We start from the raw sequence: 15,827 nt of genomic DNA on the forward strand, positions 1-15,827 counted from the left end.
GTGAACATAATAGTGTAGTGCCAGAACTTGCTTGGTCCAACTTCTTGTTCAAAGTCCAGTTTAGGTTTCTTGTTCCACCCCCTGGGTGATCCATATTAAAAGTTTTTGGATGACTTATCATTGTAGTTGGAAGGGTTATGCTTATATGGCAATTGTGCTTACAGTACAAGAAGTGTATGTCTTCCCCTTTTGTAATTTTTTGCTCTGCAGGTCATTCTGTGGACATTGTTCTGATCCAATGGGAGAAAAAGCATCAGGATGTCACAAGGATTTCTTTGATGATTGGAAACTTGGTATTTGAAGCAGTATGACGCTCGAGGATTTCTTTACGTTGACTGAGATGAAAGATGGGCTTACAGTCCCATCTCGAGTTGAGGAGCTGCTCAATGTAATGCAGAAGGAGAAAGATTGTGTGGTGAAGAATGTTGGCGATGCAACCAGGCAGTGGGCTGCTGTTGCAAGCACCATTGCTTCCACGGAGAATAAAGATTGTCTTGATCTTTTTATTCAGTTAGATGGACTTTGGTTTATTGATAGATGGTTGAAGGATGCTCAATAATTTGGTCAGGACACAAGTGACAGTTGCGTTGAAGAATCAATCACTGCACTGCTACGAGCACTTGAAAAGTTGCATATAGACAATGAGAGGTCAATATCTTCGGGGATTTTGATCACTGTCATGAATCTTCTCGGCCACAGTAGCTCTAAGGTTCAGGACAGAGCAAGAATGTTGTTTGATAGCTGGCAGCTCGGTAAGGATTGTGATTCAATTCCCCAGGATGTTGATGATGTGAATAGAAGGCTTGCTGAAGAGGATTGTGGGCAATCTGCTTTAGGTGCTTTAGAGATCTCTTCTGCCTCAGGTGCATTGGAATCTGGATCTGCTTGTACTGGTGATGAAGCTGGAAGCGAGAAGAAGATTGTGAGGGAACCTGCTTTGCAGAATAGTGTTGATGCCAATGAGAAGCCTGCATCCGATTTTAAGAGCAGGTTAGCTGATATGAGAGTAATAAATCGTTGCAGTGCAAATGCACTCAAGACTACTGGTCAAGATGATGAATGTTGTTCTAATGCTTTGTTGTCCGCCAATGGGATATCGGGAAAACCAGAGGATTTAGACACTACTTTTTCCACGATGGAAGACATTGGAGAAGGTGACGAAGATAAGGAGCATACAAGTGATGAAGGTGATGATTTTATGAAAGCTTCTGATTTTCCTAAATCAGCAACGCATACCAAAAATCCTGATGCAATTGACAAAAAGAGGTCCGATATTGAAAACGAGTATGGCATGGTTGATGCTCTAGAAGTTGCTCGGCAAGTTGCTCAAGAAGTAGGGAGAGAAATCGTGGATTGTAGAGAACCATTCTGCAGTTCATCTTCAGAGAAAATCTCGGAGGGTGGAATCAGGGAGCCAGGTGGCCCAGACTCTATAAATGGAATGCAGGACCGACCTACGGATGTCCCACAGGAGGAGGTGCCAACTGGACAAAGTCATTCTGCTGAGACAAATCCTGAGGGAGAGGGAGGCTCAATTAATTCAGATAATATGGACAATGAACCAGAAAATAGCACACATGATATGGAGTCCTCTGGGGTGACTGAAGTGGCTCAAGAACCAGAGGGTAACATAGAGAAAGGCCCTTGTGATTTTGATCTAAATCAAGAAGTCTGCTCTGACGAAATGGATTGTCTAATCAACCTCTTGACGCCCATCTCTTTTGTTTCTGCTTCAAAGCCAGCAGCAGCTCCTGGATTGCCTGTAGCCCCTTTGCAGTTTGAGGGGAGTCTTGGATGGAAAGGATGAGCTGCTACTAGCGCCTTCCGCCCAGCATATCTTTCCACTGGGGGAGCCCGTGATAGTTCAAAGCAGATATGGTGGACCACCATATCTTTCTCCTCGGCCATGTATGGACCTGCTGGCTCAATCCCGTATATGGTGGATTCTCGTTGTGCCTCAGATTATGGGTTCTGCACCAGCTGTTCCGCCTTCCTACCCACAGCCGCCTTTCGTTATTGTTATTGGTTCCCCTTGAATTTCATTATCCTTAACCCAACTCCATACTCCATAATTAAGTTCGGAAGAAGGAGCTTGAAGCAACAGCAAGTCCTAGACTTACGAACACCTATCATCAGCTCGTGGCCCACCAAGGAATATACTAAAATGTAAACGTGGCTCAGATCAGCTCGTTTACAGGGTCATCCTCAATCGCCACCGTTCACTATGGAGCAATGATTAAGGTGGCCTTACCTGGGACCACCAATCACAAGCATCATGGAAACGACACAGTTACTTTAAAAAGCACAAAAAAAAATATGGGATTACAGTACTGCCATGTATCTCCGAATAAGTACGGGCACGTGGCGGTATGTCGTTGGGTATTGCAAAATCGGCGAGTGTACGAAAACAAAAGATTCCTTCTACTTTTCCCTTTTAAGAAAGAAAAGAATGAAGATGAAGCTCGATATGCCATTACACCAAAGCCTTCAGTCAATCCTATTTTCGTAATTAATACCCAAAACATTCTCAAGACGATTCATTATCCGCTGCTTCCCTCTGCTTTCACACCCAACAACCAAAGTCTCCCAATTTTTCTTCTTCACAAACTTCCCCCAATCTTGTACGCACCGGATGGCGTTATCTGACGCGGTGGTGGGGAACTTGACGACGATCTACGTGGTGGTGATAGCGGGGATCAAGGCCTACGGATTGGTCTTTGGGCGGAGCTTCGGTGCTGGGTTTGTGCTGATCGTGTCCACCGCCGTGGTGGGCCTCATCTTGATTGGGACACTGACGTGGGACGTGTCGCGCAAGGCCACGTACGCGGTCTCGCGCGAGCACTTCCACAGCCACGAGATGTGCAAGGGGGGTATTTGCTGGCACGGGGTGGCGGTGAAGTCCCCGGCGTCGCAGGTCCGGTTTAAGCTCCCACAGCAAACCCCAAACGGCCCTTTGTAAAAAGAAGAGCATAGAAGGGAAAAGGGAATAAAAGTAAAGGTTTTGTAACACTGTAAGATACACAAATCTTCTTGTTTTTTCTTTTTATTTCTTTTGGTTGGTGGTGTTTGTAGGTTAGGCACGAGGTGTTTGCTTTTTTGATTGAGAGAGATACTGTACATGTAATAAGTAATGTTGAAATGAAATCACGTTTGTACATGAAATATAGGCTCCATTGTTGTTCTGTTTAACAGACGTACGTCAATGTTTTCATGATGGATGAGTGAACTTGGACACGCGACTTATCTTCACTGTGTTCGAGGCTGAGAACAACACAACAGGGGAGCGGAAATGGCATGAAAATGGTGCTGTCGTTGTGTCTTGAATAAGATATTTGGGCCCCGACCTCTTTGGAAACAGTCCTTTATGCCATTTTCAATTGGGGCCATGCCATCAAAATATGAAATGGGACAGCCCTCAATTGGGGGTGGATTTGATTGAGTTTTCAGTAGGTATATCGATCGGCATCAAGATAACCCAACACAACCCACTTGTTTACGCTTGAAACATGCTTCATGGGTAGATTTGTTTGTTTTCCTTGTTTCTTTCTTCTCGTTAATGCAAGTCTGGGTAGAAGGAACTTGATGCTTTTCTATGCGAAAGATCACCTTAAGGGATGTAATTGAACGCTATAGGGGACTTTTATGCTTATACCAAATCACTGGATAAAGAGAAATGTTACATACCGGACTGCTACACAATCAGCAAACAATTGGGATTGGGATTACGTGGCAGTACAAGTCAGCTCAAGCTAAAATTGATTTACAAGCTGATTTTTACTTTCATGTGATTTTAATTATATGACAGTTTACTAAATAACATTAATCTTATATCAATGGGACAATGACCTATTAATTTTTGTTTTGTTAAAATTATATTTTCTTGCCCACACAGTTTGATAACTTTGTGTTATTTACCTGCGAATGATCTTCTTCTAATGAAAACATAAAAGATAAGGTTATCATACTTTTCAAATTGCTTGGTGGAGAATAGAAACTCTCTTGATTCTGTAATGTTTGAAATATATATCCAACTATTCCACCCTTTAATTTAATCACATCAGCTGACAGTAGAAAGAGGCCAATTGGCTTTCTTTGGCAGGACATGAAACTGAATAATTTTTTGGGGGAGCATGTTTAAGTTGTTTCAATATCACTAGAGACAGAGAGAAAGAGAGGGGATATAAGAATTCTGTGCAAAAAAAATATATATATCACTAGAGAGAGAGAGAGAGAAAGAGAGGGGATATAAGAATTCTGTGCAATTGGATTGCCCCGTTCTAGAAGTAGCTAGTTTTTGTTTTTGTTTTTTTTTTTAATGTGTTTCTGTGGATTCAATTGGTATGGGTACGGGTACGGGCCGGGGCATAGGACGAATTACCATGAAGCATGCAAGAAGGTCAAGATAATAAGGTCTCGTAAAGGCAATTGAGGCTGTGAATCGTCCAACGTAGACTTTCAAAATGAGTGGCCAACAATTTATTAACAATTGCCAGACAAATTGGGTGCCCCATGAGCACGGAGATGACAAAAATATCTCAATTGAATTTTAACTTGTTACGCTCGGCAAAGTAAACGGTCTTTGTTACGACCGAGACTTGAATAGTTCTTCGTACTTTGTAATCCAACGGTTGGCTTCCAACTAATACAACCCGTTTTTGACTCTACCCAAAAAAAACAAAAAACAAAAAACCTAAAATCTTAAATTTGTTTTTTAAAATAAAAATAGTGACAAAGAATTCAAAATACAAAACAAAACCGTTTTGAAAACATAAAAATAGTTTTTACATTTTTGAGTATTGCACCCATTTATCACAAACTTTTCACACAAGACCGATATCATGACCTATTTTAAGTGATTTGTTTTTTTAATAAGAAATTATAGACAACAAAAGTTATTTAAAACACGTCATATTAGTCGATGTGATAAATGAATGTAAAATGTAGAATTATTTGATACATTTATGTCATTTTTTTATCGTTGTTATTGTCTTTTCTTTCTTTTCTTTTCTTTTTTTTTTTCTTTTTTTTTTCTAGTAGGGGTGGTTTAGATTGTCATGACAACATTGTAAAATAGTTATATGGTATATGTCACATCATAACATTTTGTCAAACAAAAAAAAACCTCCAAAACATATTAACAACAAAATTCAATAGAGCATTCCTAATGGAGGAGTCATATTTTTATATAAAATGGCTTCTCAAAACTCATTTTTATCTAGTTTAGTTAAGCCATTTTTAAATGTCTTTACATCCGATTAGTTATATTTCTATCTATTCTATTAAAATATTATTAAAAGTAAGAAAAGTTTTGAGAAAAATAGAACATGTGAGAGGAAAAATGGATAAAAAAAAAAGTTGGGAAAAAGAGAACATGAAGAGAAAAAGTAGGAAAAGATTTGGGAAAAAGAGAAAATAGTTGAGAAAAACAATGAAAAATAAAATAGCTTCCTTAAAAAGTGCTGCTACATTTAACTTTTTTTTTAGCTCTTTCAATCAATTATCTATTTTACTTCTTCTTCTTTTTTAGCTAATCTAATGTAGGGTTTTTTTAAACATTTGAAGAGCTATTTTAAATAAAAATAACATTTAGTACATGTGCTAAGGCCCATTATCCAATAATGGCTGCTTCGGTTTCAAAAAAATATCACTTGTGCTACTTGATGCAAACCACTTAGAGCATTCCCAATGGAAGAGCCATATTTTTATGTAAAATGGCTCTTCAAAACTCATTTTTATCTAGTTTAGCTAAGTCATTTTTAAGTGTCTACACATCCGATTAGCTATATTTCTAAAAAATAGGTGGAAAAAGATTTGGGAAAAAGATAAAGTAGGAGAGAGAAACACTAAAAAATAAAATGGCTCCCTTAAAAAGTGCTGCTACATTTAACTTTTTTTTTAGCTCTTCTAATCAAATATCTATTTTACATATATTTTTGGCTCATCCAATGTGGGAGGTTTTTTGAACATTTGAAGAGGTATTCTAGATAAAAGTAACATTTGGCTCTTCCATTGGGAATGCTCTTAGATAACGCGCCACCTACTGCTCCTCAATTTCGGGAAAGTTGTTTTGGAAAGCCTGATAAAACTATCTAGTGTTGGAGATTGCATATTGAATTAAGCTATTGTTTATAGAAAGAGCCTAAAGAAGTTTTTTTAGAACCTATCCACACCTTGCCACGACCACTACTACAAGCCATGAGACACAAAGCTCTTATGCTTAGTAGAGATTTTCGGCAGTCTAGGGTCATCTCAGCGTCTGTCAAAGTTGACATGGCCACTCTTATGTTTGGTTATTTTCATTCTTGTGCTGATCTTATTCTAAATTAATATTCAAATTTCATGTATGATTTTTGTCACTCTCGTTTGTCAAGATATTTCAGTCCCATTAATTCGGTATATGACAATTCAGCTACAGAGTCTCCTACAACAATATTATATTATTGTTGTTAACTAAGAAACAAAAATTTAGACATATGTAGTTGATGTATAATAAATATGATATCATTCTATCTGCTTGCAAATCATGATTTATAAACTTGCTTAGACATGCGTGTTTATGTTTTGTTGAAGAGACAATATGATTTCGTGCAATTCTAATAACACTTAGGTGGCAAAAATCAATGGCTATGATTTTCTACCATTCATATTATTCAGGTAATATGGGCCCATAAGTTCCCAAGAGGTAGATCAATCGGCCGGGATCACGCCTAATGAAGCGGAAGTCACTAGTTCGAATCTTCTTCCTCCTCTTGTGCGGACATATAAAAATAAAAAATAATAAAATAATAATAATAAAAAAAAAAGTAATATGGGCCCATACATTCTAATAATTAACCTATTGGAGCTTTGCCTAATAATTAACCTAGCCTAGAATAGGGGTTGTCACTTTTCACACATGTAAGAGCAATCAATATTTAATGTTTTGTGTGAATTAAATTATATAATTAATAATAAGCTTTCTATTACTATTATGTAACTCCTACAACTAGTGTGCTAAGATCGTATAATTTTTTTGAGTAAAGTCAACATACCTCTTTCCAATTATCACTCAATTGATAATATTTTTCTAAATTTTTAATTGTGACAATATCCTCTCAAACTATCAAAATATTGTCAATGTCTCCCAAGACTAGCAATAAGACAAAAATTGCCCTATAAAATTCTCAATAAGACAAAAATACCTCTATAAATTAACCCAAAAAAAAAAGATTTTTTTAAAAACAAAAAATTTTAATTAAAAAATATATTTTTTAATATTTTTTAAAAAACGATTTTTTAAAAAAATTTTTTAAAACGGATTTTTTTTAAAAAATTTTGTTTTAAAAAACGATTTTTTCTAAACGTAAATTTTCATTTAAAAAAAATTTAAAACAACAATTTTCAATTTTTATTAAAAAAAAAAAAAATCGAAATTTTTTTAATTTTTTTCTTATAAAAATGATTTTTTTTTTGTTATTTTTAAAATTGGCCACCGCTTGGACTTTTTTTTTTTTTTTTTTTAGGTTTTTTTCTATAAATTTTAGTTATTTATTTATTTATTTATTTTACTAAGGATAATTTCGTCATTGAGGGAACATTGACAATTTTTTGTAGTTTGTGAGGAAACATTGTCATAATTTAAAGTTTTTTGGGAGGGAGGGGGGAGACATTGTGAATTTAGTAGTAGTTTGAGGAAGGTACGTAGACTTTTCCCAACTTTATTTAAAGGAATTTCAACAATCATTTTCAAATTAAATGGTTTGAAATTTGTCGTATATTACCTCTACTAACTCATCATTTTATAATATGAGTATCTATTATATTTAAAAATAAACAAATACCAATATTATAAAATTTCAACAATTTAATTGAAAATAATGGTTGAGAATTTGAGGAAATTCACATGATGGAATAACCTAAGAATTATAAATGATGTTGGTATGCATTGCATCAATTAAGAGAAAGATAATAGTTAGGAACTTCTTACCTTATCAAAAGTTGAAAGGTTGTAAAAGCATTAAAACAACATTTCCATTTCTTGACTACAAATATAACACTTGTATTGTTGAAGGGTTTACTCATCGCATTATTCATGTCAACATTGCTGAAGAGCCAATTATGGTTCCTATCATCAAAAAATGCGTCACAATTAAGTGCCCACCAAGTTTGCATATCAATCCCATTCATCGTAAATCAACTAGGATTGTGCATTGTTTACTGGACTGTTATAAAGAACATATTACAAAGTATGCTCCTACACAGAGACCTCAAGTTTCAATTTTTTTTTTTTTTGTTAGGAATCAGTTCAGTCTCATTCATTGACAAACGAGTATAAAGCTCAAATAACACAAAGTAATAGCTCTGAATCAACTATAGTCGAAACTACGAGGTTACAAGCGTCAAATATGACGTATTACATTCCAGACTCAAACAAAATCCACTAACCTATGACTAATTTTCAAATTAAATAGCAGATATGCGCCATACAGACTTAAACCAATGAATATGTAGCTCTTATTTCTCGGCATTGAGGGCAGAGAACCCTAAACCAAAGCTCATCCTCCTCAACCCGAAAGTCAGGATAATGTTCACATCCACAACCCAAAAGTCTGGGCCAAAGCAACAAACTCGAAGGGCATCAGGCAGGCAGATCGAGTGAGAAGACCGAGCGTTATTACAAGCAAAAATAAAAACGATTACAGGGAAACAAAATAAGACAGAAATAACAAAAAAAGGAAAGTTAGACAAAATTACAGGGAAATAAACAACATAAAAAGTACACTAAGAGGATGACAGTAGCCAAAAAGAAGAGCCGATCGCGTGCTACCCGGAAATCGAAAACAGAAAGCGTTGGAAGCTCATCGCGGTGGGGGCGCGAGAAAAGGCCCAACAGAGGACTGTGGGTGGCAGAGCACACGGAGGAGATCGGCAGCGCACTCAAATGGAGGAGGAAGTTTGAGTGAAATCCCAAGAGCATCACACACAAAGTGTACCTAAATAAGCAGAAAAAAAAAAAACAAACAAAAGCAAATATAGAAAGAAACAAAAACAACTAGGTTCCAAAGGAGGGGGAAGAGGTGGAGAGGAAAGAAAAGAAAAAAAAAAAAAAAAAAGTTGAAACTTAAGGTCTCTGTGTAGGAGAATACTTTGTAATATGCTCTTCATAACAATCCAGTAAACAATGCACAATCCTGGTTGATTTACGATGAATGGGATTGATATGCAAACTTTGTAGGCAATTAATTGTGATGCATTTTTTTGATGATAGGAACCATAATTGGGTCTTCAGCAATGTTGACATGAATAATGCAGTGAGTAAACCCTTCAATAATACAAGTGTTATATTTTGTAGTCAAGAAATGGAAATGTTGTTTTAATGCTTTTACAACCTTTAACTTTAGTCGTAAGACAAATATGCATTGGTCCTAGAACTTCATCAACTTCAGAGGAATAAGGAAGCAGGATGGGAGGTGAAGACGGATAAAATGAGGTAGGAGCAAGGTCGCTAGCTTGCACATCGTAGAGAATAAGGATGAGCAATTCCATCATCACCAATGTAAGTTTCGTAACCATCATTTTTTTCACACTTTAGAAAACTTATTGTTTTAAAGTTTAATTCAAAATGATAATTAAGGCTTGTACACTTAAATTTATATGCAAGTGGCGTAACTTTTGGTTAGAGTAAAATGGTTAACGGTTCTAAATATATTTATTTTTAAAGTAATTTTATTCCCCCCCCAAAAAAAAAAAAAAATAATTTTTAGATGTCTGACCTTTATACACTAAAGCGACTTATGGTTATAGCAAAAGTTTTCAATAAAATATTTATATTAACACGGGACTCTTAGCAAAACCAAAACATACTCATAAGAATGCAAATATTTTTAATAAACAAGTGAAGATGGATGGTTAGGTAATTATGATATATTATATCAATGTACCAATTTAAAAGGTTTTGAAATGTTAGCTCTAAAAGCATGGTTAATGTTAATCAGCAGTTATCCAAAAAGTTTAAGATAATATAAAATTGTTGATTAATCATTTAATTAATATTTTTTACATTTCTCATTGCATGTGTGCTCAAACTTTCAAATAACAAGGGAGACCCAACACGTTTATTATTTAATTGACATGTGAGGTGAATGACATGGACAATGTTCAAACTCACAACTTTTACTCTAATATCATGTTAAATTACTAGTTATCCTAAAATATTCAATTAGTTAAAAATGATTAATTTAATTAATATTTTAACAGTAAACACGTCATATAAGAGTAGATGAGTTTGCATTATTTAGATATGCATTTTATATTAACGATATTCAATTAGTAGAAAATGGTTAATTTAATTAATATTTTAACAATAAATACGTCATATAAGAGTAGAAGAGTTTGCATTGTCTAGATATGCATTTTATATTAACGATACTACTCAAAAGCCTATATATATATAGAAAATATTTTTTTTTTATGACATTGGAGTTTTTCAAACAACGAAAAGACATGAAGCAAATAGAATTATAGATTGAAGGAAAAAATGTATTGATTCTATGCTTATACAACACAAAATGTTATGTTGCGCAACATTGCCTTAAATAAAGTTTTATTTAATGGAGGGTTGTTATAAAAAAAACAGTAACTATTGATTGATTGGCTTTTTCTTAATTAAAAAAATAAATATTTTCTATTGGTTAAAGAATTTGTTATTTAAATTGGGAGCTAGCTGCTTAAGAATGGAAACTTTTGATATAGTAAGATAGACCATAAGTTAAATAGTTTTTGTTTTTAATAATAGAAAAATTATATTTGTAATTAATATGTGATTTTTATTAAGAGTTATCTAAACACATAAGGGTCAATTGTGGTTCATATAAGTCCTATAGTAAGGTCCCATGTCACGTGTCATCCATTGGTTTAGTTGTTTTGTGGCTTTTTGCATTTGCGTGCATCGTTTTTGCAGTGAAGACTTTTTCTACAAAGTTTGTTTCTTCCCATCGAGGAAGTGCTCATCCTCCATCAAGCGGCCCATTTGTTGCCATTTGGCCCAAGCAAACAATTTTTTTGGCCCATTTTATAGTTCTTGTTTGTCTTAATTTCAAGCACTATATTTCTATTTCGGCGGGGAAGCGTATTTAATATTGCTTAAAAAAAAAAAAAATGAAATAAAGATACAAAAGATAAATGGCAAAATTTTTTATTCTCAATTGGTCTTATATTTTTGAATAGAAAAAAAAAAAAAATTGCTCTTATATTTTTATTAGTAATGGTTAATTCTATAATTAGATGACATAGGTGCGGTTAAACCATAGGTCAGTACTAGCGGACCTACAGCTACCACGATAAGCTTAAATTAACATCGTTTGATTATCTTTCATATCCACATCATCCTTTTGTATTCCCATCAGACGGCTCGACCTCCAAGGCAAACAACCGCCTTAACTACATCGACACCTTCCTCTCACATAATTGACACACTCAGGCCACAGCGTACCGGTCCTCAAAAATCTAATCTCTCCTGCTTTCCTCGATCCTTCGTTCTTCACCTCCTCAAATCATACCGGCTGTAACACGGTCGTTTCGGCCCGTTCCTAACCCGAAATTTCATGGCCGAAACCCCGTCTCAGACACCGACGGAGCGCGTGCCCGACAGTGACGCCCCACAGTACTGGTGCTACCAGTGCGAGAAACGCGTCGCCGTCGAAACCCTAGCCAACCTCCCGGACGTCATCTGCTACGATTGCAAGAACGGCTTCGTCGAATCCATAGCTGCCACGTCACGCCCTTCGTCGGCTCCACCCTCCGGATCCTCAGATCAGGTCGACGATCCGTCTCACGGCGCACAGTTCTTTGAGCTCCTCCGCCTGATGACGCAGGTCACGCGTGAAAGCGACGCGCCTCCCCCTCTGCCCCGTGACCACTCCCCAGGCGAGGATTTTCTGAGGATCGAGATCGATGGATGGGACAACGATGACGAAGAGGACGATGATCCGAACAATACGGAGCTTCATAATCAAGGGGAAGAGGAAGGAAATGAACAGGATGAGGAAGGCAATCGATATGAGAACGAAGAACAGGAGAGTCAGGATCAGCGAGAGAGAGATGAAGACGAAGATGAAGAAGATCTACAGCGGAGGCGGCGGGATCGGCTGCGGCTTCGGATCCGGGACTTTGTGCCCCGCGCAAGGAGCGGGCGGAACCGGATCTTGGACTGGGCTGAGATCCTGATGGGCCTGGAGGAGAGCTCTATCGAGTTTCGCCTCGAAGTGCCCGAATCGGACCGATACGTCGGCAATCCCGAGGACTACGTGGACCAAGAGGGCTACGAGGCGTTGCTGCAGGCCCTGGCCGAGAACGACATAGCCGCAAGGAGAGGGGCCCCACCGGCGGCCAAATCGGCCGTGTCGGTGTTACCGAAGGTGCAGATTGCGTCGGAGGACCAAGCTTTGGTCTGCGCCATATGCAAGGACATGGTCGGTGTCGGCGAGATGGCCACGAAATTGCCCTGTGGGCACGAGTACCACGGCGATTGCATTGTGCCCTGGCTGGGGTCCCGAAATACTTGCCCAGTTTGCCGGTTTGAGCTGCCGACCGACGATCCCGATTACGAGAAGGAGAGGAAGAGAGTTTCGGCGAGTGCTGGCGGAGCTTCGGGTTCCGGTTCGAGCTGATTCGAATCGGTAAGCTTACTGTAATTTTTATTTTTCGTTTTTTTGGTCGTTTTAAGTTGTTGATGAAACTTTTGGTTGTTTGCTTATTAGTGTATTAGATTTGAGATATATTTCCATTTTCATCTGAATGTAAATAATATTTAACTCAATGTGGCGTTGCTTATGTTCAGTCTCATACCTTTATAAATAAACTAAGCTACGCTCGAGTTTAGATTAATACGGGTGGGCTTTAAATTCAAAACTTCTACCTCTGCGGCTCAACTTTTGCAATCGCATGGTTGTCTGAATGTAAACACGATGATTTTTCTACCGTTTTTGTTTTCATTCATGCATGCTTTCTTTGTGTCTTAGGGGAAAAGAGATGGGGTTGAGTGGAGAGAGACGTTTAAACAATTACTAAAATTGTTGTCTTTTAGCGCGGTTTCGTGGACCTGTAGTTGTGGAATATAGCAATGCCATGAGCTTTTATGCGTACCCCAACTTCCTTTCTTGTTTATTGTATGATGTCGTTTTGGCTGGTTTCCTAGCTTTTGTCTATTTGAGCCTGGAGCTGTTTCCCAAGCTGAATTATCTCTTGGTCTCCTTTAGAAAGAGAATAGGCTTCAAGCCTTGGATAATTTAATTTTTGGGACCCCAAAACCACCGAGCCATATGCCTCTATCAACCTATAGATGAAAGTGCTCGTTTAATTTCTGCTCTCATGGTTTTGGCTCTCGGGTAGACAGTTATCATTTATATTTTGTAACGTGTTTTCTTTTTCTTTTTTTCCTTCTCTTTCCAGCATTGATGAAAGTGTCTGGAACCAACCTATTACCTGCAGAAAATAAACTTTATTGTGTGTTTGAATGCGTGCCCGGGTAACAAATCTAAACTAGTAATGCTAAACGTACAACTCTTTTACAGCTTGTTGACACATGTTGGCATATGATTGGAGCCAAGTCACAAACTAAAAAAAATTTAACACCCTGATACGGGTCAGCAAGTTATGAAAGAGTTGTAGGTATCATTTTTCAATTTGAAATGAGAAAGCAATATATGCATTTATTTTTTACATGTGTATGCATGCTCTTGGGCAAAACCCAACAAACACAAAGCAGTATGAAGTAGATGAAAGTACTAGGCCATGTTTGATCATACTGGCGATTCCATTGTCATCCATTATTTTGCATCTATGCTGTGTTCAATAGCTGGAAATTAGGGATTGCAGGAACCTTTTGTTGTCATAGTCCTCTGTGAACATGTCTTACCCGTTTTATTGTAAGCAGGTGGATGCATTTGTAACATGGCATGGCCCTAGCTTCCTAAGATGTGGTCTGTTTAGTGATGTTTTTATAGAATTTGAAAGTATTCAAGGTTAGATAGTAGAACATGTATTTGAAATATATGTATACAAAAGAAGAGTGAGGTAGTAGCAAGCATCTTAACCTTGCGATTATACAATGTTATTATGTGTACTTCTTTTGTGTGGCTTGACTATGTGTATACGGGTAGATAGTGATCTATAGCTCCCATCTCTATGAAACAGTGAAGAGAAAACTTCCTCAAAAGTTCTATACAAAGTAAAATAACGATTTTTTTTTTTTTTTTTTCAACCAGGCTTTTGTTATTAGTGTGTTTACATTATTTGTCAATCCCAACAGATCTCTCATCTTTCTCATTTCTTTATAAGGCGGTTTTTCATATGAATTTTTATTTATTTGTCAGAATCTTATGCTATACCTGTCTCTATATATGGAATTCATTGGTAACTAAAGTAAGACAAGTTTGAATTCGATGAAAAACTACAATAAAACATGTGATGATGGTACAACTGTTGTATATTTAATTTATCTAGAAAAATAATTTTTGTATGATTTATGAAGGTGGGAGTTCTATTAAAGCTTTTTAACCTAGAGAAATTCATTTGCTTGGAAACACAAGAATCACAATATACTGCTAATGTGTTAAAATGGTGGAAAAAAAGTGAAAAACTCAATCATTTGGTTGCATGTGGTGTTTGATTTTTCTGAACTCCATTTTTTTGAGGAAGATGCTTTCATCCCCTTTCACATATGAACATATTTCATGTTCGAAGTGCCAGCAAATTTTCTTTTTGGAACCACTTACCAGTTATCTCAACCTCTGTTGTGGATTTATTTAAATGTATTGGAAATTGGGGTTTGGAGTTATTGTGGCTTTTTGGGGTGTTATGTGACACCCTCGAAAGTTCCATTAGTAAGATAGATGGTTCACATTAAGTTGGTGAATTATAAAGGAGTTCATATCCTTTTAAGCTTCACATTGTTTTTTTTATTAGGTGAAACTAAGGTTTTATAAGTGATTTTACAATAGTTGCATTTTGACTAGTTTTTTTAGAGTGATAGTGCAAATGTGACTAATGTTTTTTCTATCTATTACAAGTTAAGTAAGAAAAATAGTATAAGTACGGGTTTTGTAGCTAATAAATTATGCACCCTGTGCTTATAAAGACTTTTCTGCAGTTCTTGGAACAATGTTATTCCTGTTGAGTAATTGGAGCTCGTTATTTTGAATTAGGCCAATAGACTTGGATACCTTGGGAGGAATAGGATGCTATTCATTTCATTTCATTTCCTTCTCCGCCTCCACGTTTGGATGCTATATTGGTGGTGTTCATCGAGTACAAATCGTCTTAGATTTCATATTCTTTGCTGATCATTTCTGGATGGTCTTAATCCAACGAGTTGGCCATCAGGTGTCGGTGCCAAGCTTTGTTATCCTATTGAATGTTGGCGAGCTGATCACTTTGGCAGCTCGAGCGTGGATTTTCCTGTGATTTTTTTTTTTGTTAAAAAAAAAAAAAACTATAATGAATGCTAATATGTTTTGACTTTTGTCCATCTAAATGCGTATTTGGATAAATTTAAGGGATATGCCTATGAATATTTGTAAGCACGCGTTTACCAACCAACCAACTTTATTAGGAATATATAATAATAATAATAATTATGAATTGATATCTGTGTGGCTGTTTTTATCGAGCCAGTGTGACACATCTTGACTAGTTGTTCAACTTTAATACTATTTTCAACCTGGATTTTGGACTGGCACGGCGAGGCTCAGGCTGCCCTTTTAGCTGTCAATCTTGCAGCCTGAGCCTCATTGGACAGCTAAAAGGGCTGAAAGTTGACAAACATTTACGAAGAAGAAGTTGTTTCTGTT

The 15,827-nt window shown here is 36.7% G+C and overlaps 2 protein-coding genes and 1 pseudogene across 4 annotated transcripts; all 3 read left to right on the forward strand.

The window, feature by feature from the left end:
- The first annotated feature begins 210 nt into the window (after positions 1 to 210).
- Positions 211 to 2,358, forward strand: LOC148583919 (uncharacterized; annotated as a pseudogene).
- Positions 2,359 to 2,495: 137 nt separating this feature from the next.
- Positions 2,496 to 3,167, forward strand: LOC132189873 (uncharacterized). The gene has a single exon (XM_059604691.2). It carries the CDS (start codon positions 2,633 to 2,635, stop codon positions 2,957 to 2,959), a length of 327 nt encoding a protein of 108 aa, XP_059460674.2. The 5' UTR covers positions 2,496 to 2,632; the 3' UTR covers positions 2,960 to 3,167.
- An 8,277-nt stretch (positions 3,168 to 11,444) lies between these two features.
- LOC132190208 (E3 ubiquitin-protein ligase CIP8) lies at positions 11,445 to 15,412 on the forward strand. Of its 3 annotated transcripts, none has more exons than XM_059605121.2 (2): positions 11,445 to 12,656; positions 15,183 to 15,412. In XM_059605121.2, the coding sequence occupies exon 1, from the start codon at positions 11,583 to 11,585 to the stop codon at positions 12,645 to 12,647; it is 1,065 nt and encodes a 354-aa protein (XP_059461104.1). In that variant the 5' UTR covers positions 11,445 to 11,582; the 3' UTR covers positions 12,648 to 12,656; positions 15,183 to 15,412. The 3 variants fall into 3 exon arrangements, with proteins under 3 accessions (XP_059461104.1, XP_059461108.1, XP_059461105.1); XM_059605125.2 differs by lacking the exon at positions 15,183 to 15,412 and adding an exon at positions 13,910 to 14,101; XM_059605122.2 differs by lacking the exon at positions 15,183 to 15,412 and adding an exon at positions 13,913 to 14,101.
- Positions 15,413 to 15,827: the final 415 nt, after the last annotated feature.

This window comes from Corylus avellana, chromosome 9, assembly GCF_965113065.1.
Source record: "Corylus avellana chromosome 9, dhCorAvel1.hap1.2, whole genome shotgun sequence".
Classification (NCBI taxonomy): Eukaryota; Viridiplantae; Streptophyta; class Magnoliopsida; order Fagales; family Betulaceae; genus Corylus; species Corylus avellana.